Source organism: Sebastes fasciatus, chromosome 23 (assembly GCF_043250625.1).
Source record: "Sebastes fasciatus isolate fSebFas1 chromosome 23, fSebFas1.pri, whole genome shotgun sequence".
NCBI lineage: Eukaryota > Metazoa > Chordata > Actinopteri > Perciformes > Sebastidae > Sebastes > Sebastes fasciatus.
In genome coordinates, this window is record NC_133817.1 from 7,164,016 (window position 1) to 7,185,028 (window position 21,013).

Consider the following 21,013-nt stretch of genomic DNA (forward strand, 5'->3'; position numbering starts at 1 on the left):
AAGGGATCCGGCGACCTGGAGGCCATTCACGTCATCAAGAAGCTGGGCGGCAGCCTCACCGACTCCTACCTGGACGAAGGTCAGTGACTGTGTGATGTTATCGTAACCACCGTGCTGCTCTCTGATTGGCTGCTGTAATGGTTCTGCTTGGTCTCCAGGTTTCCTGTTGGACAAGAAGATCGGAGTGAACCAACCGAAGAGGATGGAGAACGTTAAGATCCTCATCGCCAACACGGGCATGGACACCGACAAGATCAAGGTACGTCCTCTACCTTAAAACCAGAGTCTGTTCTCTTCACTAGGAGACTTTTTTTGTGAAGCCACAGCAGGAAGTATCAGTTTAACATAAACGGGAAGCTTCAAACTCAAACAGACTGAGAGGATTTAGGACTTTTAAATAGAAGATTTTAAAAAAAAAATGCGGAGATTTCCAACCAATCCAGAGCACGATAAAACCGTCTGGGAGCCTCTGACTTTATGCGACTGCCCGCTTCTACGCCATGCTGGAAGACCTGACTTTTATATTGTGTGTGTGTGTGTGTCTCAGATCTTTGGTTCCAGGGTTCGCGTCGACTCGACGGCGAAGGTTGCAGAGATCGAACTGGCGGAGAAAGAGAAGATGAAGGAGAAGGTCGACCGCATCCTGAAACACGGAATCAACTGCTTCATCAACAGGTACGCACAAACACAAGAGTATTATACAGATCCTTTATTACAGTAAGAGTACTAATACCACACTGTGAAAATACTTTACTACAAGTAAAAGTACTGCATTTTAAACCTTACTGAAGTAAAAGTATGACTTAGTTTATGAAGACTCAAACAGGAAGTCCTTTTCTTTCTTTCTCCACAGACAGTTGATCTATAACTACCCAGAGCAGTTGTTTGCTCAGGCCGGCGTCATGGCCATCGAGCACGCTGACTTCGCCGGCGTGGAGCGCCTCGCTCTGGTCACCGGAGGCGAGATCAGCTCCACCTTCGACCACCCAGAGCTGGTGAAACTGGGTCACTGCAAGCTGATTGAGGAGGTGATGATCGGAGAGGACATGCTCATCCACTTCTCTGGCGTCGCCATGGGTACGAACACACACATATAGGTCATGTATTCTGACTTCTACAGGCTTAACGCACCTGGCATCTATTTGACCTTTGACCCCTGACCCTGTCCCTCAGGTGAGGCGTGCACCATCGTCCTGCGAGGAGCGACTCAGCAGATTCTGGACGAGGCGGAGCGCTCGCTGCACGATGCTCTGTGTGTGTTGGCTCAGACGGTGAAGGAGCCCCGCACAGTCTACGGAGGAGGTACTAACACGCTTTATATGGAGGGTGATGAGCGCCGCGTACACAGAGACGCCTGTATGAAGTGTTGGCAGTGACATTAACATGACAAAGGTGTAACCTGCATGTACTCTCCTCTCCGTCAGGCTGCTCTGAGATGCTGATGGCCAAGGTGGTGAGTGATCTGGCCAATAGGACGCCAGGAAAGGAGGCGGTCGCCATGGAGTCGTTCGCCAAGGCTCTGATGATGGTACGGACCTGTTTTTTTAGATAAAAAAATTACATAAAACGATTAATCGATAATCAAAATAGTTGGAGATTAATTTAATAGTTTACGACTAATCGATTAATCCTTGAAGATCTGGTTTTCTTGAACTAATTTTTCTCACCGTTTTCTCCTCCAGCTGCCGACCATCATCGCCGACAACGCCGGCTACGACAGCGCCGACCTGGTGGCTCAACTGAGAGCTGCTCACCAGGAGAACAAGACCTTCTGTGGACTGAGTGAGTGAACGGACAAATATTCATCACTTCCAGCGCCTCGGAAGATAATAACCGCACAGCTTCAACTCATGTACCGCTTCATTCATAAAACAAGGAAGTACTCTAGTATTGATTTAGGACTATTTTAGGACGAGGGGAGAGCATTCCTCTTTGTTTGATAACATTAAAGGTAGAGTTTGGCTCTGCTGTCGGCTTCACGACTCATTAAAAAGAGAGAGAGAGAGATTCTGAGCGGTAGAAGAGACAGACGGCGCGGTGGTGCTGTGAATGAGAGAATAAAGAGAATATCTGATTGTTTCACGGCGGTTACGTTCTAAAACACAAATAATAATATTTATATATTGATGACAATCAAACTATCATCATTTGCATAATCTTCGCAGGTTTCCGCTATGGAAACGCAGACAAGAGTAGGCTGAAGGAAACTTTTAGTTCCATGAAAAGTAGTTCCTGGGACTAAATTTACCAGGAACTTCTTGGTGTAAACCCGGCTTAAGACACTTATCACAGTATCTCTCCCGTCTATCCCCTGCAGACATGATTGACGGTTCGGTGGGCAACATGGCGGAGATGGGGATCACAGAGTCGTTCCAGGTGAAGCGTCAGGTTCTGCTGAGCGCCTCTGAAGCCGCCGAGATGATCCTGAGAGTCGACAACATCATCAAAGCTGCTCCCAGGTCAGCCCATCGCACCTTTTTCCTCTATTTTTATCTGTTAAATCTTCATCTGTATCTCTACATTTATATACAGAGTAAACTGGATTATATTTTGATTGTATCGCAGCAACATATCATTTAGAAAAATTAGGAAGTTCTGCAAAATATTAGAACAATAATATCGTGTGTAAGCAGATGATGGTAACTTAAACATGGAGAAATACCAGGATGGTCCTTTAAAGCTGGGGTTGGCGATGAGACATTTCAATGTTTGTTTACTGACTGTTGTTGTTTGTTTGTGTAGGAAGAGAGTTCCCGACCATCACCCCTGCTAGACGAGGAAGAGGAGGAGGAGGATGAAGATGACGACTGGGGGAGGGATCAGTTTTGTTATTTATCGCCTCTGTGTAGTTCCGATTTAAAGAAACGCTCCGCTGTTTGTTTTTTTTCGCTGTTAAACTCTGACTGTAATAGAACTGCACAGACAGAACGTCAGTCTGGACGTGTGTTTGTTTTTGTTTACTGAAAATAAAAGAATCAAATCCTCATCAGCACATCTGTTTATTGTCTTTGTGTCTCTTCTAACTCCGATAGTTCAGATAATTAAACGCTCCGACACGAGGCAGTCTTACAGGTTCGTTATGTGTCAGCTGAAGACGGACTTTGCCTGCAATCAAAATGTCTTTAAATGTGTATTCTGATTATTTTGTATATTTTGTAGAAGAAATACTAAAATCGGGTGTGTTCAGCCCCCCACTGTGTGTTGGCTCATTGTTGGTTCATCAGGTCAGAGTCACTGAGACCTCAGAGAGTCAACACACTGACGTTTAGACTGAACTCTAAACCACTCAGACAATCAGCTGTTAGAGCGGTGTAATAGTTTAACCATTAAACTGAACCATCTTATTCAGTCATTCATTGTTCCCTAAAGAAAATACACTTTGTAGTTTATATAGTCAACAGCACATTGGGATTTCTAACACTTGTAGTGTCGCATAACAAATTATTTTAGGAAAAAAATACTGTTTTTGTTCCATTTTTTGTTGTGAACGTTTTTGAGGGTACTAAATAAATCTTATACTTTATGTTAACTCAGACACTCAAATAAAATGGCATAAAGTGAATGTGTATCAGGGCCATTGTAGGTAAAAAAAAAAGTAAAATACGAAGCCAGGGGAGGGGGGTAATATTCTGAGAAAGAAAACCCTGAATTTCTGAGATTAAAGTCGTATAGTTACAAGAAAAAAGTTAGATATTCTCTGAGATTAAAGTGGTAAATTTACGAGAAAAAAAATAAACACATTTTTGAGAAAAAACTCTTCTCTGAGATTATAAAGTAAAAAATGAGCGAGAAAAAATTATTCTGGTATTAAAGTGGTAAATTTACGAGAAAAAAAGCTTTCAATTGCATCTCATGGCCTTCCTCAGTGGATGAAAGGTTCAGAAAAAATGCAGGTAAACACACCTTTACTGACTTAAGGTTTATTTTAATATTGTCTGATAGCTGCTTACTTTTACAGTATTTTATTAGATAATTATTGATACATCAGGTTTCAGGTACCTGATGCTGTGTTGTTTATCAGCAGAGCAGGAGATCCAATCAGAGCAGCAGAAAACTCTGATAAAACCTCCTGGTCGACTACCAACCTCAAGTCCTACAGACTCAGAGACATGTTGAGGCTGCTGTTGGTGCTGCTGGTTTGGACCTGGACGAGCTCGGCGCTGGTCCGGTAGGAAAAATACACCTTCATTAATATCAGTGTATTAATACTGTAACTGTCTTTACATTAGTCAAGTCAAGAGGGTCCCAAAACAAGTTAAAATGGGCATTTCTTTTAAGTCCCAGCAATGAAATTTTGGATTTATGATAATATTTACAGTGCAATGCTTCATAACGATATACACAGAGTTATTACCCATTTTGACATGACAAATAATGTGATTTAATAAAAAATGTATGCAGCATTTTATGGGTTCAAACACCACTTTTCTTCATGTCTGGTCTCAATGTTGAGTTACGTACAATCATAAAAAAATTAATTTAAATGTCTCAAAAATATTATAGAAATTAAAAAAAGCTAAATGTATAAAATGAACATTATTGTATTATTGTTGCTGTAAGAACAAGTGATGAAAACCATAAAAAATTGACATGTTGCAGATTAAAATGTAATTTTGTGTACCTGTTTATATGTATTACATACTCTGATGGTTAAAATTAAGGTTCATTGAGGCTGATGGAGAGTCAAAAGTAACGTAGTTGTAGAAAAACCCAGAGACGAATGATCTTTTTCTTTAACGGTCCAAAAACGTATGTTTTTACTGCAACAATATTTGAATTTTATTGTCGGATCAAGTTCGGGAGTCAAGTTTCAGTCCGGTTGTTTTACATTTCGTATATATAATTAATTATAATATAATTTTTTCAGGTTTTTTCTTGTTTAAAAGAATAGTTTGACATTTTGATAAATACATTTTCTAGAGACTTAGATGAGTAGATTGAACTTGAGGTGCTGGACGGAGCAAGGCTAGCTGTTTCCACCTGTTTCCAGTCTTTATGCTAAGCTAAGCTAACTGGTATTTATCTTTTCATCCAACTCATCGAAGCAAATGAGTTTATTTCCCCAAAATGTTGAACTAATCCTTTAAAAAATTAGAAATATGCCTATGAGACACTAAAAGTTTAACCCCTGATACTGAAACGTTTCGTCGCCAGGGTCCCTCTGAAGCGGGCGCCTTCGATTCGCTCCCAGCTGCGAGCCTCCGGCCGTCTGGAGGAGTTCCTGACGGATCACCGCCCCGACATGTTTAACCGGCGCTACGCTCAGTGCTTCCCGCCCGGCACGCCGTCGCTGCGGCTCGGACGCTCCACTGAGAAGATCTACAACTTCATGGACGTAAGAACAACATTAACTGTCTCAACTTTACTGATGTGCTCCTGAACAATACAGGCACTAAACCAACATCTGCTCATTTAAAAATGTTCACAGATCCAAGTTTTTAAAAAAAAAAAAATGGAACAATTCGGGTGAAAATATTCAAGTTTAGCGATATCTATTTGTATATATATTTGTATATCTAGCTGCAATTTACTTCTAATTTTAAAAACAGCACTGCAGATAAATCAATCATAAAATTACGTTTATTAAATATTCTGTTATTCTTTTAATATTTTATATATTCATAGATTATGTGGTAATACTTTTAGTGGAAACACAAAAATCACTGGTGTCATTCTCAGTACGACCACCAGATGGCCTTAAAGTCAAAGACTTTTTATTTTTTATTAAGTCAGACTTTAAACCAGCAACTATTCCCAGTAACACCATGTTGTTGTGTTTGTGTTGTATTGTTTCCTTACGGCTACAGACTTACTAACATTGTGTGTTTCTGTTGTTTCAGGCTCAGTATTACGGTGAAATCACGTTGGGATCTCCGGAGCAGAACTTCTCTGTGATTTTTGACACCGGCTCAGCCGACCTCTGGGTGCCGTCGACCTACTGCGTCAGCCAGGCCTGTGGTATGACACAACAATACACTACACTACACTACACTACACTACACAACACTACACACTACTGACAAGACAATATAACGCTATAGTACACACCTCACCCAAGTGTTTGTATTGGTATTTATAAGGGTTGTGTTAGTGGGTTAGGACAGCATGACAGCACGGTTTAGTGTGGTCCTGACTGTGATAAGAAGTTCAAGGTCACTGTGTGTGTGTGTGTGTGTGTGTGTGTGTATGTGTGTATGTGTGTGTGTTCCCAGCATTGCACAAGCGTTTCAGGGCATTTGAGTCCTCATCGTTCCATCATGACGGTCGGATGTTTGGGATTCACTACGGATCAGGACACCTGCTCGGAGTCATGGCCAGAGACACACTGAAGGTCTTATTCTACACTACAAAGTCATTAAATGTGATCACACTTGAGGTATCCTGGTGGCCCAATAAACACATGCCATATATCTGCTGTGTCCCTGGTTCAGTTTCAGTCTGGACTTTAGTTGCTCTTTCACGAGATTGTTAAGGTTAGGTATTGACCTTGAATAGTTAGGATAGGTCGTCGGGCAATGAGTCTTGCAAGGGTTTTTGCAAGTTTTCGCAGATCTCAGATCAGATTTCGCAAATTGCAGGATCCCTTCTAGACACGACCCTCAAACAAAGCTAGTTAGAGTGGAGCTTGAGCGGTGTCCAAAGAGTTTGGTTCCGTTGACCAATCAGAGCAGACTGGGCTTTTCGGGAGGGAATCTATAGGGAATCTAAGTCAGTTGTCACTTTTGCATCCTTGAATTGGATGCAAAAGTAAAGATATATTTGGAGCCCTCAGTAGTACCATAAATAAACAAATTATGAAAAATAAATTAGCTTGGGATCATGTCAAAATTACCAATAAAAGCTACCTTATTGACATGAAGTACAGCTGTGAAAACAAAAAGTTATTTATTTCAGATTTAGTAGCTGAATGGTTACAGTGTACAGTATGCCGAATAACCGCAACGTCCAAGGATTTTATCGTGGATCTGAGTTGCATGTCACACCTGACGGTTTCCCGTCTGCCTCGTCACTACCGACTGTCCAAAAAGGACGAACATGTCGAAAAAAAAGATTTTATTTATGTAAAAAATAATATGTTTTGAACAAAAATACTTGCGTGCCTAAAATTTCCAGACAAAAACTACTGATTTCACTGTCATGGAAATATAAAAATGTCCAAATATGAAATTGCAATTTGTAACAAGATCAATTCTTTGTCCCATTTGTTAAGATACCAAACCAACAAATAAGTGTTTCTTTGGAAAAGGATGTTGACATCTTTTGCCATCGAGCTGCGAAGGATTTAAAGATTTATTTTGACCCCATGTAGCTGAAGATGGACACAGGAATTTGACTTGGTGTTACAGCTCAGTAAAACAAGGAAGTTAAAAAAAATTCTCTAATCAGTAATCTTCTGTTCCAGGTCGGCAGTCTGACCGCCCTGAACCAGGAGTTTGGGGAGTCCGTCTACGAGCCCGGTGCCGCATTTGTAATGGCGAAGTTCGACGGCGTTCTGGGGATGGCTTACCCGTCCCTGGCAGAGATCCTTGGAAACCCCGTTTTTGACAACATGATGGCGCAGAAGACGGTGGAGGAGCCGGTCTTCTCCTTCTGCCTCAGCAGGTGCGACCATGACTCACGTTTGACTATTTTGAAGCATTCACACCAGGAGCTCACCGTTACAACCAGTTTAGGGGTTCGTTGCCTTGCTCAGGGGCGCATTGGAGAGAGGAGGACTTGCTTGTGGTTTCCAAACTGGAGTCCAAGGTCCTCCAGGAGTCAATAATCAAGTTCAAGCATCCACAGAGTTTTGGGTGTTCAAGGGGTTTCAGGAGAGGTTTGGAAACCGTCTAAGGTTTCCAGGAAGTTCCAAGGTTTCCCTGTTATTCAGGAGAGTCCAAAGAGCTAAAGAGATCTAGGATCCTAGGTCCCAGGTTTTTTTTTTAAGGATTGCTGATTAATGAATTTGTTGGTAGAATATTTGGTTGGATTAATAACTTTCTGAATCTTGGGACACGGTTTGAGACATTTGGTCTCAAGGGATCCAGAGAAGTCAAGGAGGTTTCAAGGATATCACAGGAGTCAAGAGGGTCTCTGGGAATTCAGAAGCCTCAGTGGTTTGATAAGAAACTGTTTGGGGTCCATAAACAAAGAATAAATTGCCGTTTGTTAATTTTGTCCCTGCAGGAAAACAAGTAGCGGTTACCCAGAAGGCGAACTGTTGCTTGGCGGTAAAGACGAGGCGTTGTACAGCGGACCAATCAACTGGCTCCCTGTGACTGCGAAGGCATACTGGCAGATTAAGATGGACAGGTTGAAGTCTTGATCGTGTACTAACAAGTGCTTATTTTCTAAATGTTTTTCTTGATTTTGGTGGCACAGATCTTTTGTGTATGTTTCAGTGTGGCGGTGCAGGGTGTGAGTTCGTTCTGTCCTCATGGTTGCCAGGCGATTGTCGATACTGGAACCTCCCTCATCGCTGGACCGACCAGTGACATCCTCAATCTTCAGCAGCTGATTGGAGCCTCGCCCACAAACATAGGAGAGGTTAAACCCAAATTTAATTGCATAATCTAAATCTTATTAGACATTTCTGGAGAGTTTGTTAACATATAATCTCATTTGAACCTTTGTGTGTGTGCTTCAGTTCATTATCGACTGCGCCAGGTTGTCCAGTTTGCCTCATGTGACGTTCGTCCTGGGAGGAAAGGAGTACACACTGACTGCTGAGCAATACGTCAGGAAGGTTTGTCTTTCCGTCATTGCTTTGTCTTCTTTAGCTTCCAAATGGCTGACAGACTTTGTTTTGGATTACGCTGTTAGCATGTAGGAAGGTAGGAATCCAGGAGTCTGGTCTAGAAGGTTTGGGGGTATTCTAAAGGATTTCTGGGGTGCTCGAAGAGTTCAGCAGAAACTAAAGGTCCAAGAGTGCGGACCGGTTTGGTTTCTCAGGAGGTCACCCCAACCAAACTCTATACCACATCTAAGTTTGCCTCTCTGGTTCAGGGTCTGCTGATGAATGGGGGTCTATCTCAGAACATGTTAGATGATGTATTGAATCAAAGACTTTGCTTCTAAACATAGCTTACATTAAACATTGACATTTTTTGTCATTGTCATGTTTTGTCAGTTTTTATATCTTGGAGCTGAGAGAAATGATAATTCATTCAGTTATATTTTTTATGGTTGACATGACAAATAAACGTGAGCATAAATACACAGTATGATACTGAAATGTCATCTTCAAAAGTCATCTCTTTGTCTCTCTGTCTCCCAGGAGATGTTTGGCGACAGGGAGTTGTGTTTCAGTGGTTTCCAGGCCGTGGACATTGTGACCCCAGAAGGCCCCCTGTGGATTCTGGGAGATATATTTCTGACAGAGTTCTACAGCATCTTCGACAGAGGACAGGACCGGGTCGGCTTTGCTTCCGCTAAGCACCCAGCCCAACTCTAACCCATCAGTTATCAATAAGCTGACAACTGTATCATCAATAAATACTGTACAATTAAAAAGAGCATTTTGTTATTCTTGCAAAGGCACCAACTCAAATAGCACTTAGCTAGCAGTATTGTGCTTACGCTACCCATCATTTTCTGACCTACTGTATTTTGCAACTTTTGTGAGAATCTTCCAATCAGCCAGTGCCCATCCTCCAATTAAATCATCAACCACAAACAACCATCATTGGCTGTAGGGATGTCACAAGAACCAATACTTTGGTACCAAGTCAATGCCAACATTTTTAAAACATGATGGTACTCGTTTTTCTACAGTACCGACGTAAAACAGACAATAAAAAATGTGTTTGGGACGCATTGAACTCACTATCGACACATCCAGGAGACGAACCCTATTTATTCCCTCATAATGCGACATTGCGAACAACAGATCCGTGTTGAAATCATCAGGACGAGAGCTGGTTAACGTTAGGTGTTAGCAGCACAGTCCTGCGCGGAGCTAACTGCTAATGTTAACGGGAGGTACCGTTGATTTACATTATGATGTGTTCAGGCTCTATTCAGTAAGAATGAGTATTGTGCAAAGATAAATTGTAATGTTATCGTGATGTGTTCAAATGTTATCTTGTAAAATGTAGTTTTTGTTGAGAAACTTGACTAAATCCAGTTGTTTGAAGGAGATATTTTCACATCAATATAAAATAGATAATAGAGAGGGAATTATGACCTGTTTTACTTTTGTTTTTTACCGTGGTATCGAGTTGGTATCGAGAATCGTGGAATTTCTGGTATTGTGACATCCCTAATTGGCTGAACTGTGGAGTATGGCCTTGGTGACACAATTCTTAATTTTTGGTGACCCATTGACAAATCAGTCAGGTTGTATTTTTTTTTTTTAAAAGTATAGTTTTTGGTTATTCAGCAGCAGCAACAGATACGAGAAATTCATTACTTCAGTTACATTTACCAAAACAGACAAACTGCTATCACATGAACACAGATTTTGTGCTAGAAAAGATTTTAGAAAGTCCATTCAGTAATCCTGAGAACTTTTACCTAATCAGCAGTCACCACAGTTGAGTGTTGGAACCAAAGCTGAAGTGTGTCCAGCTGCAGTTCCTCTAATGGCCACCAGATGACATCCAAGAAATCACTCACTGTATTGAAGCAAGTGGGAAAATCCCCAACTTTTTTCCACAACATGTTCAGCTATTGGTGGCTAATTTCACTTCTTCTAATGTGCGTTGAGTTTTTCTTCTATTAAGAAGATGTTAAGGCAGGCGTTTCTTGAATGGCATGTGTTTAAGCCCATCAAACTCAGCCATGGTGGTTGTTGCTTGCTCTTCCCGTCAAGTTGTCCATTTTCTGAGCTTAAAAGTCGATTACCAGTATTAGGATTCTTTTGCATTCTTTGGTGTACCATCTTATGGTCAGGGTTAGGGTTTGTCTCCAGTAACTAAGCTGGCAACAAGTGGTAAACCCAAACTCCAGGCTTCAAAACATCCCTTCGGAGGTTGGAGATTTCTAAGCAACTTTCCTCTTGTGGCTTCCTTTGTTGGGTAAAGTCATTGCCAATACTGAGGTTGGCTCTGTTTGGGCAGCATTATGTTAATGTGTGAGTGGTAGTCTGGGATTGGGAGTCCTGGTTTCTGATATCTTCACTGTTGTCGGTTACTTCTTTATCGTCGTCCTCCATCCCCGCCACTCCCTGGAAGTCGTAATCGTTATCAGGATCAGGGAGCTGCAGAGTGTCGGTAGGTTGAGCGGGTGATCGTCGGGATTGAAATCGAGCTAGGCCTCGTCTCCGCCTTCCCAGAGCCTTGGGGCTCGGCAAGCTTCGGACCGACCCCTTCGATGACTGCCTGGAGAACTGGAGGGAGAACTGGCGCCCTCGTGGCCGGATGGGGGGGTGATGTGTCCAGCGGAATTCCTTGGGTCCCAGCTGGGTGGGGGAACAACAGACCGAGGAACCCCTCCTGGAAATACAAAGAGTCCGACCACAAGGGGAAGAAGAATATTACCAAAGCCAAGACCAACTGTGGTTGCTAGTCATTTTCATAATCCCATTATCTCAAAACAGCATCATCATGGTTTCAGTAAGGACGGAGATGGACAAACAGAGTGGAAAGTCAGAAGAATTACCTCGGGGTTTCCAAGCCCGGTGCCTCCTCAATGGGGGACGGATCCAGTCCGTTCTGAGGTTTTGCCGCCTCACCGTTGCCAGAAGGACTCATGTTGTGACAGACATCACCGGTCAACGGCGGACTGACGACGAGTTGGGGGAAAACAGTACAGGGCGAGCTTTCAGGTGACGGAGGGTTGCTGCTGACCTCCCTTAAGGTGGATAGGGTGTCCTTGGCAGGGGAGGGTAGACCCATATCGTCTGGACGTGAATTGACCCTGGATGGACGATAAAATGGACCAACTGTTAATGTAATCAGACACAGTGCTAACCACTGAGCCACCTTGCTGCCCAATAACACGCTAGCTGTAATTGAAATCAGCCAATATGGGCACCATTCGTGCTATAAGTGGACAAGCGGTTGTAGCAAGTAATGCACTGCATTAAATTCGTATGTAATCTACGTAAGACTGTATGCATGTAACAAGCGTGTTGCTGGACATTCGTAGGTAACATTTCATACGATATTATACGAACCCTTGTATGAAGGAACCCTTGTATGAAGATACGTTGAAATGGAGCAATACTGAACCTGAAGTCTGGGAAGAAGCTTCCTGTTGCGTCACTGCTGTGTCGTTTAAAGATGGGTCGAAGAGGTTGGAGTTCAGGAGGATCCTGAACGCTCAGCAGCCGGCGGACTCGACCCATAACCTGAAAACACAAAAAGATATGATGGTAGAAAAAGGTTAAATACTCTATAAACATGGAAGGCTGTTTAAATGGAGTATAAAGTGGCGCTAACCACACCAAAAAGTATTCCTGCCTTCCTTGGCTAATGACATTTCCCATTATGTTTCACTGATATCGGTCATGCAGTTTGTGCACTAACCTGTTTACTGACTGACAAACAATCACACGTGGCTAAAAACAGAAGTAATAAAAATGTTGTATTACCGACCCTTGGCGCCCTGTCAAAACAGAGTCCTGTTGCCGTGGACGACTGTAGCTAACGAAGTCAGCCTCATCAAACTGCAGGATGTCAGAGAGTCTGGAAGACACATTGGAAGAAAGTTTGATGCGAACTAGCTCCCTGCATAACAGTTGCCATAACAACCAAAGAGGGTTACAGAATTGGTGTCAACCAATCAGCTTGCTCGGCTGAAATGTGTAATATGTATATACTGTATATGTGTGTGTGTGTGTTGACCCCATGTCAGTGGTGGAGCCGAGGAATGACGGGATGCAGTAGTCGGCAGCAGCCAGCGTGTACGGCGGGCGCGCCTCGCAGTCGTTCCAGTACATGTCTTTGGTCATGTGAGGCAGGTTCATGTGCATCTCGTCTACAGCCAGCAGAGACACCTGGAGGGACAGGTGCATGCCTTAGTAAAGTAGCTAATATCTGCTGCTGGAGGCCAGAGGATACGGTACATAAAGAAGACAATCATCTTAATTAACAGTGTATTGCTGTGATATAGCAAACAACAATATGTGTCACATAACATCATGTTCTCTGCTTCCAGAGTGTCTGAGCGCTGTGATTGGCCGCTGACCTGAAGGTTCCTGTCGATGATCCAGTTAGCTTCAAAGTCGTCATCGTCCTCTCCGAACGGGTTGATCAGCTGCTCCGCTACCTGACGACAAATCACATTTGGAGTTCAGAGCGGTATTTTTTAAAGATTTACATCTTCAGTAGGAACCAATGGGCTTGTGGCCACAGCGTTGATTTTTCGTGGGATTTGTTGACATTAAAAAATATTAAAATATCGCCGGCTTTGTCCTGTAAGGGAAAGTGATCTTTACCTTCAGCCAGCCGGAGTAGAAGAAGAACTGCAGCAGGGTGAAGACGGGGACGTAGATGTCGAGGTCGTGACCTTGGTAGCCCTGGGCGGGGTCGAGGAACTGACGACCAATCAGACAAGCGAAGAAAAAGGTGTAGACGGCGAGAGTGACGACCTGAAGAGAGAGAGATTTTAGAGGCTTCACTGTGCATCCCTCCCTCTCTGAGTGGGAGATTCACTGATTCAGTTACAGTAATGATGGAAGATGATGAGATTAGATTAGCTGCATCCGTTTTAAACATGTTATGGTGGCAGATAATAGAGAGCGAGAGAGACCTGTGTGTAAACCAGCGGGATGCCGACCCAGTCGTAGCCGAAAAGAGTCGCACACCAAGTCCTGAACAGATTCATCTCCTGAAGACAGACACACATTCAACAGGGATGCCAGTTAAACCCAAATGTTCCCACCCACTCACTGTTCTTGGAGTAAAGCTGGGTGTCACATTACCTCCATGTCTAGTTTATGTTGTTACACACTAAAAGGGATTTACAGTCCCAAGTGGCATTAAATGTGTGTGGCTGCTTAAGTGCCATTTTCTCTTTGACAGGATATATTTGTAATCTAATGAGACACTTACTCTACACTCTACTGATTCATTTTTGGGACATTTGAGGCCCAAAGTACCTCTATAGTCAGCCCAGTTATGGCCCTACAGCCGGAAAGTAACTAAGTACATTTACTCAAATACTGCACTTAAGCATTAATGGAGCAGTAATCTAGAAACATCATTTTGCTGCACGATCAATACTTTTTCATTTAGTATATTTTGATGATAATAGTTACATACTTTTACTTAAGTAAGGTTTTGAATGCAGGACTTTTAGTGGAATTTTAGTGGAGTATTTTCACAGTGTGGTATTAGTACTTTTACTGAAGTAAAGAAAAAACTGCCCTTAAAGTCACAGTGAAACAGCATGGACGATGGAATTTGCCAAAATAAATGAATAAATAAATGACTCGATGAATGAATAAATATGTCATTCAATATGGTAAAAAATAATATTAGAAATAAATGTAGCCATTAATTAATTAATAAAATGTGATGTAAATTAATATTTATGTTTTAATTTGCATCTTTATTTATTTATCTTTGGATTAATTCCCGTATTTATTTACTCTTCTGTTTAATTTTCCCTTTTATTTATTTCAGTATTTATTTTTATTATTTTTTAAATGTATTTATTTATTTTTGCATTTATTTTGTATTTATTTATACTTGATTTATTTATTTATTTTTTACTTATTTCTATAAATAAGTTTGGGGAAATAAATAAGGGGTAAAATGCTAGGAGAAAATCATGCTGGAATAAATAAATAAATAAATAAAATACCTTTTATTTATTTATGTATTTACTTTTATTAAATTTCAAATTAATTAATGTATTTTTGCAATTAGTTTTTATCTATTTTGTATTTATTTTTCATTCATTTATTTATGCATTTATTTTTAATTTATTTCGTATTTATTTTTAAATGTATTTATTTATTAATGTATTTATGCATTTATGCATGATTTCCCCTTTGCATGTCGTCCCTTATTTATTTCCCAAACGTATTTATATAACTAAGTAAAAATAAATACATAAATGAAGTATAAATAAATGCAGTATTTTCTAACACAGAATATAAAGTGTTAAGTGTCACATTGAGAATGTTTTGCAGGTCGATGCTGTCCTGGATGCGTCCTTCCTGTCGAGCTTTAGACGCCAAATTGGAGAACCAGACGACGGGAATCCAGTACTTCAGGTGAGGAGAGCGGATGTTCTCAAACACCTTCCTCTCCTCTGGAGTCATGAAACCTGCAGGTGGGAGGACAAAACCAGTAACGGTCTCCAGATGTGTATTTACATTTTGCACGATTCTTCCCTTTGCATTTCACCCTAATTTATTTCCCCATGTGCTAAAATTTCCAAATATTTCTTTCCAATTATTTTTTTTGCCATTTCACTTTTATCACATCGACTTTATGGAAATCTTACAGACATTTGGATTATATTGTTTTGCAATCTTTAAAAACAAGTTCATCATGATCAGCTCTGTCCTCCTGCAGCTCTCAGAGTCCTGCTCTAATTGGCCGATAACGAGCTAATCCCTAGGGTTGGATCAGACGCTTACAGGAAGGAAGAGGAACAGCCGGGAAGGAGCTGAACTCGAACTGACTTTTATAATTTCAGTTTAGACCAGTGGGCAACATCCGGGTCTGAGAAGTGAAGCCAATACTGAAGTGCCTTAAACCTGCATTCTATCTAATATCCAGCAGGGGGCGACTCCTCTGGTTGTATAGAAGTCTGATTGTATAGAAGTCTATGAGAAAATGACTTCCAAAAAAACAAGTTGGCGACAGCGAAAACCAAACTCGAGGCTTCAAAACCGTAGTCCACAAACCAATGGGTGACGTCACGGTGAGTACATCCACTTCTTATATACAGTCTGTGATTTAGACACACTGACACAGCACGGACAGTTCAGTTACACACAAAACAGAAATATATGAGTACTGTATGCTGTTCAAAATCCTGTGAAAATAACATTCAAGTCAATTTTAGATAAATAAATCCTGAAATAAATAATTGTATAAAAATAAATATTTGCCCTGTTTTTCTGAATTAACAAGATTATTATAACATTTTCATGGGAAAAAAACTATTTTTTTATTTTGAATTAATGAGATCCCACCAGAAGCTCTGACCTTGCCATTTAAGTGAATTTAAAATAAATAAGTAAATACATAAATAAATAAATAAATAAATAAATAAATAAATAAATAAATAAATAAATATGCCTATGAAATAAATCCTGAAATAAATAAATTAGGCAATAAATATATAAATAAATATAAACATATAAATGAGTCAATATAGTTCGATAAATAAATAAATAAGTTAATTATAAAAGGATGTTTTGAATACTTGTATTTATTTCAGGGGATTCATTTTACTGCCATATTTATTTATTTATTTTACTGCCATATTTATTTATTTATTTATTTCATAGACACATTTATGTATTTATTTATTTTATTGCCATATTTATATATTTAATTAAAATGGACTTTAAAGGCAAGGTGAGAGCTTCTCACAGGATTTTGATTTCGTTAATTCAGGAAAACAGGGCAAATATTCTATCTATATTAATATTCTCAACTGAATGCATTACGCTTCCGTACAAAACTGTTCCCACCCCCAGAGACTCTCACCTGCCTCAACCACGTGGTCTATGGTGGGGAAGCGTTTGCAGACGGCGGTGCTGACGGAGCGTAAGATGAGCAGCGACGTCAGGTTAACGTAACGCACTAGCGTCCGGCGCAGCAGGCGGCCATATTCATCTTTACCCTGAACACAGCTGGAGGAAACATCGTGACGTAAATCACACAGTGTATCTACACAGGAGTTTCGGGTTTCAGGTCAACGTCGGTAAAAACAACATGGAAAATACTCTGATTGAGAAAGGTCCCATCCACCAAACTCATTACAAGCCTTTCAACAAGCCACGCCGGCAGAATCAATAACACAGAGTATCAATAACTGAAATAAATCACAAACACAGTTAATGAGTAGTGTGAATGTACCTGGAGATGAGGAACATGAGTCGGTCCGGCCAGGGCAGGTTAACAAACTGATTCCACCAACGATTCACCACCAGAGTCACATAAAAACCTACAACACAAACACAGGAATTCATATTCATTCATATTAATAATAAAACTTGATGGGTGTGTTTAGCACGTTTATAGCATTTGGTACGTGTGAATTTAGTCTGTGTTAACATGTGTAGTGTGTTGTCTCTGTTTAGCATGTGTTTGTGTTGAGCAGCCAAATTAATTTACTTATTACGGACAAGCAACTTCAATAATAATACGCCTGTTTATCTAGTTTTTGTGAATACACACAGCACCGTATAGATACTATAGTACATGTTCTCTGTTCACCATGTACTGTAGAGACTATGTTCTGTGTGGATCCGGATGGAGATCAGTTCAGATACGTCGTCCTGCTTTTAGCCCAGCTGCTCTTTAATGATCTGTGTCCATTAGCAGGCTGCTAATGAGGCAACCCAACCCCCCGTCTGTCTGTCTGCCTTTCTGTCTGTCCAGTATTACTCTCTGAGATGTAGAAAGTAGCAGTAAATGGAAATACTCAAGTAAAGTACAAGTATATCAAAATTGTAGTTAGTAAATGTACATATTTACTCTCAACCTTTGGTTTTGAAGTAGTGTTTATAGGTGTTTTTTGGTTTGGTCATGGAAAGATCGTGGTTTAGGGAATAAAAGGAGGACATTAATTCCTGCTATTCGACGGGAATTCTGGATGTAAATGGTGCTACTACAGAAATACCCAATATGAATGTATTCCAATGGGTCTCTGAAATGTATTTATTTACACCAGTGAGAGCAGAGCTTCAGTCAGTAAACAGCAAAGAGTGAGACGTACCCAGAACGAAGGTGACGGGGATCTGCTCGGCGTATTTATCACAGTACATGGAGAGTTTCTCAAACAGTCTCTTCTGTTGGTCGGAGAGGACGAGCCTGCAGCACACAGAGGACACCGTAGGACAGTTACTCCCAAGTGAAGTACTTTAGTACAAATTTGAGGTATATAATTTATGGTACTTTCTACGTCTACTTCACTACATCTCAGAAGGAGATATTGTACTTTATACTCCACAAGGTTTTAAGGTTTTTCTGAGTTGTTTTTTTTCATTTCTGATGCCTAATCCATGGTTCACTCAGGATATGGTGGCAGTTCAGACTCATAGACTGTCTCTAAGAAGCCTTCAGTTTGGCATTTTGGCCGTCGCCATCTTGGTTTCTAGTCGTTGACATCTTGGTTTCTAGCCATCACCATCATGTTTTTAGCCGTCGCCATCTTGGTTTTTGTCAGTCGCCATCTTGGTTTCTAGTCGTTGACATCTTGGTTTCTAGTCGTTGACATCTTGGTTTCTAGTCGTTTACATCGTAGGTTTTGTCCGTCGCCATCTTGGTGTTTGTCCGTCGCCATCTTGGTTTCTAGTTGTTGACATCTTGGTTTTTGTCTGTCGCCATCTTGGTTTCTAATCATTGACATTTGGGTTTTTAGCCGTCGCCATCTTGGTTTCTGCCTGTCGCCATATTGGTTTTTGCAACCAGAAGTGACACGAGGGCGAAGCTAAGTACAACCGAACGCTGAATAAGACATTTTTAGGCGACCAAAATGTTATAATTAACTTTGATGATGGTGTGGAGGTTACATGGAGTATCAAACAACATCAAACAAACAATAAGACTATAAATAATAATAAATGAATAAAGAATAATGAATAAAGACTATAATAATAATTGTTTTAGGAAGACCTACACCCTCTGCACATTTGATGACTATTATAAAAATGTAGAATTTCACCAGACTAAAGTAATTTAAAGGAGACATGCAGTGACTAATAGTGCACTCACACCTGTATACGATGCTGAGGCCGGTGTAGAGCAGGACGAACAGGATGAACTCTCTGTACAGCAGCTTGTAGATGCTTCCCCTCCAACGCAGCAGCAGCCGGTGGAAACTGAAGAAAGTGGCGTTGGCGACTTTACTGGAATATGTGACAGTCATCCTGAGACCACCTGACACACAGACAGACAGACAGTCTACAGCCTGGATAATTAACTCTATTGTAACATCTAAAGTACAATTGTTGTATTTTTACTCACAGAAAAACTCCCAGAAGTCTTTGTGTCTCCTCAGCGCTGCATCAGGCGTCTTCTTTCCTCATTTGTTCTTGCCAAATGCCAACCAACCACTGCCTCCCCCCTCCATCTCTCTCTCTCGCTCTCTCTCTCTGATGCTCTCTCGCTCTCTTTCTCCCACCATGATTCTGTCCAGTTGCCCAGTAATGCCAACACACACACACAGGTCCAGAGGTTTATTGATGAGCCGACGAGCTAAATGTAGTCATGGTTTAGTGTGTGTCTGTGTTGGCATCGATAGCGGTGGAGGTAAACATGTATAAACAGAAACGCCGTCAGCAACAGCATTATGTCATACCAGTAAACTAACCAATCACAGACACTGAAACATGATTAATAAAAACACAGGTATAAAGATTCTCCATTAATAAAATCAAGTAGAAATGTGATGACTTTGTATTTTTAAAGAGAAGTTAGAGGTCACTTCATTCACTTCAATAGTGTTAAAGTTTGGTTGAGCAGCATCTAGTGGCCACTAGAAGAACCGCAGCTCAAAGGCTTTAAAGCAGGGGTCTCAAACTCGCGGCCCGCGGGCCAATTGCGGCCCGCAAGACGATATTTTGTGGCCCCCACCTTGATATGAAAGTTTAATGTTAGTGCGGCCCGCAAATTTTTAAAAAAAAAAATTTTTTATAAAGTTTTTTTTTTGGGGGGCATTTTTTCATTTTTATTGACAGGACAGTGGATAGAGTCTTGGAAAGGGGGGAGAGAGAGAGTGCATGCGGAAAGGGCCACAGGCCGGATTCGAACCCGGGCCGCCGCGGTCACGACTAAGTCTTGTTACATGGGCGCCCGCTCTACCAACTGAGCTAACCAGGCGCCCTCAACCCGCGAGTTTTATGTGAATGGCAGTTTGCCGTGGAAAGTCCCTTTGTTGCGCGAGCCCGAGCTGAACGAACCTACCAATCACAGTGGGGTATATGGCTCCCGGGGACGGGCAATCGGCCGGGCTTGATGCAAGCAGAGAAACATTTCACAACTATGGCAGCGCCCGTGTAACATCGCATAAACTTGATTAAAGCTTGATTTATACTTCTGCGTGTAATCGACGCCGTAGCCTGACGTGCACCTCTCCAGAAATGTAACTACACGTCGCGGCGACGCAGACCGCAACAGCTGTGATTGGTCCAGTCTCTCAGCGATGCTGAGCGGCCAGGACCAAGTTCTACTTCTCTCTGCCTCCATCTTTTCAATGTTTGTTCACACAAATCGACTCAGATATATTTTCTCTTTTCGGCGTTGCAGTAATGTAAAAGTTCTGTGGTTCAACAGTTATTAGCTCCAACTCCGCTCAGTTTCTGTTTGTAGTACAAGAAGAAGAGGAAACTCATAGAGACGCCGCCGCCAACTAGCGGTTTGGTGGTGTAATTGCAGAGCAACACAAACACAGCAGGCACAACTTTATTGCGGAGTGACACCAAGTGGAATGAATATATATCTTGTCACACAGCCCCAATCATGTCTTTTTCAAAGCCTGCAGTGAAGAGAAAGGTTGGTGACGAGCACAGACAATTTCAGGAAAAGTGGGAGACGCAATAGGCCATGTTCAGAAGAACCCATTCAAGTTAAAGAACTGTTAATAATGACGTTTGAGAAGATTGTTTTTTTTTTAACAAAGCTTTTTTTGTGGAATACCTGATGCGGCCCAGCCTCACCCAGACTCTGCCTCCAGCGGCCCCCAGGTAAATTGAGTTTGAGACCACTGCTTTAAAGGAATAGTCTGTGGAGGATGGAACCTGACAAAAATAAATGAATAAATAAATAAATGACTCAATAAATACGTAAACATATGTCATTAAAGGTAGCAAAAATAATATTACAAATAAATGTAGACAATAATAAATTGATCAAATTTGACATAAATTGATATTTCTGTTTTAATTTGCTTCTTTATTTAT

The 21,013-nt window shown here is 41.2% G+C and overlaps 3 protein-coding genes across 4 annotated transcripts in view; 2 read left to right on the top strand and 1 right to left on the bottom strand.

Moving 5' to 3' along the window:
* The window catches only part of cct2 (chaperonin containing TCP1, subunit 2 (beta)), an 8,118-nt gene extending 5,126 nt beyond the window's left edge, over positions 1–2,992 (top strand). Inside the window, exons 7-15 of the mRNA XM_074625147.1 lie at positions 1–79; positions 159–259; positions 548–675; positions 854–1,077; positions 1,174–1,302; positions 1,425–1,528; positions 1,683–1,782; positions 2,318–2,459; positions 2,743–2,992. The exon at positions 1–79 is cut by the window's left edge and continues 124 nt beyond it. Of these exons, the coding sequence (XP_074481248.1) occupies positions 1–79; positions 159–259; positions 548–675; positions 854–1,077; positions 1,174–1,302; positions 1,425–1,528; positions 1,683–1,782; positions 2,318–2,459; positions 2,743–2,773 (1,038 nt within the window). The 3' untranslated portion in view covers positions 2,774–2,992. The remainder of the gene's footprint in view (positions 80–158; positions 260–547; positions 676–853; positions 1,078–1,173; positions 1,303–1,424; positions 1,529–1,682; positions 1,783–2,317; positions 2,460–2,742) is intronic.
* Positions 2,993–4,030: 1,038 nt separating this feature from the next.
* On the top strand, positions 4,031–9,492 carry nots (nothepsin). The gene is made up of 9 exons (XM_074626018.1): positions 4,031–4,168; positions 5,155–5,335; positions 5,841–5,958; positions 6,213–6,331; positions 7,403–7,602; positions 8,167–8,292; positions 8,382–8,526; positions 8,627–8,725; positions 9,257–9,492. Exons 1-9 carry the CDS (start codon positions 4,110–4,112, stop codon positions 9,431–9,433), a joined length of 1,224 nt encoding a protein of 407 aa, XP_074482119.1. The 5' UTR covers positions 4,031–4,109; the 3' UTR covers positions 9,434–9,492.
* Positions 9,493–10,872: 1,380 nt separating this feature from the next.
* Positions 10,873–19,624, bottom strand: LOC141762060 (bestrophin-3-like). 2 transcript variants are annotated; one of them, XM_074625880.1, is made up of 14 exons: positions 19,080–19,624; positions 18,830–18,992; positions 17,830–17,924; positions 16,968–17,055; positions 16,596–16,741; positions 15,044–15,198; positions 13,675–13,752; positions 13,361–13,513; positions 13,111–13,191; positions 12,768–12,919; positions 12,515–12,608; positions 12,153–12,271; positions 11,581–11,838; positions 10,873–11,414 (listed from the first exon to the last, which is right to left on the bottom strand). In XM_074625880.1, exons 2-14 carry the CDS (start codon positions 18,979–18,981, stop codon positions 11,042–11,044), a joined length of 1,944 nt encoding a protein of 647 aa, XP_074481981.1. In that variant the 5' UTR covers positions 18,982–18,992; positions 19,080–19,624; the 3' UTR covers positions 10,873–11,041. The 2 variants fall into 2 exon arrangements, with proteins under 2 accessions (XP_074481981.1, XP_074481982.1); XM_074625881.1 differs by lacking the exon at positions 19,080–19,624 and having other exon boundaries at positions 18,828–18,967.
* Positions 19,625–21,013: the final 1,389 nt, after the last annotated feature.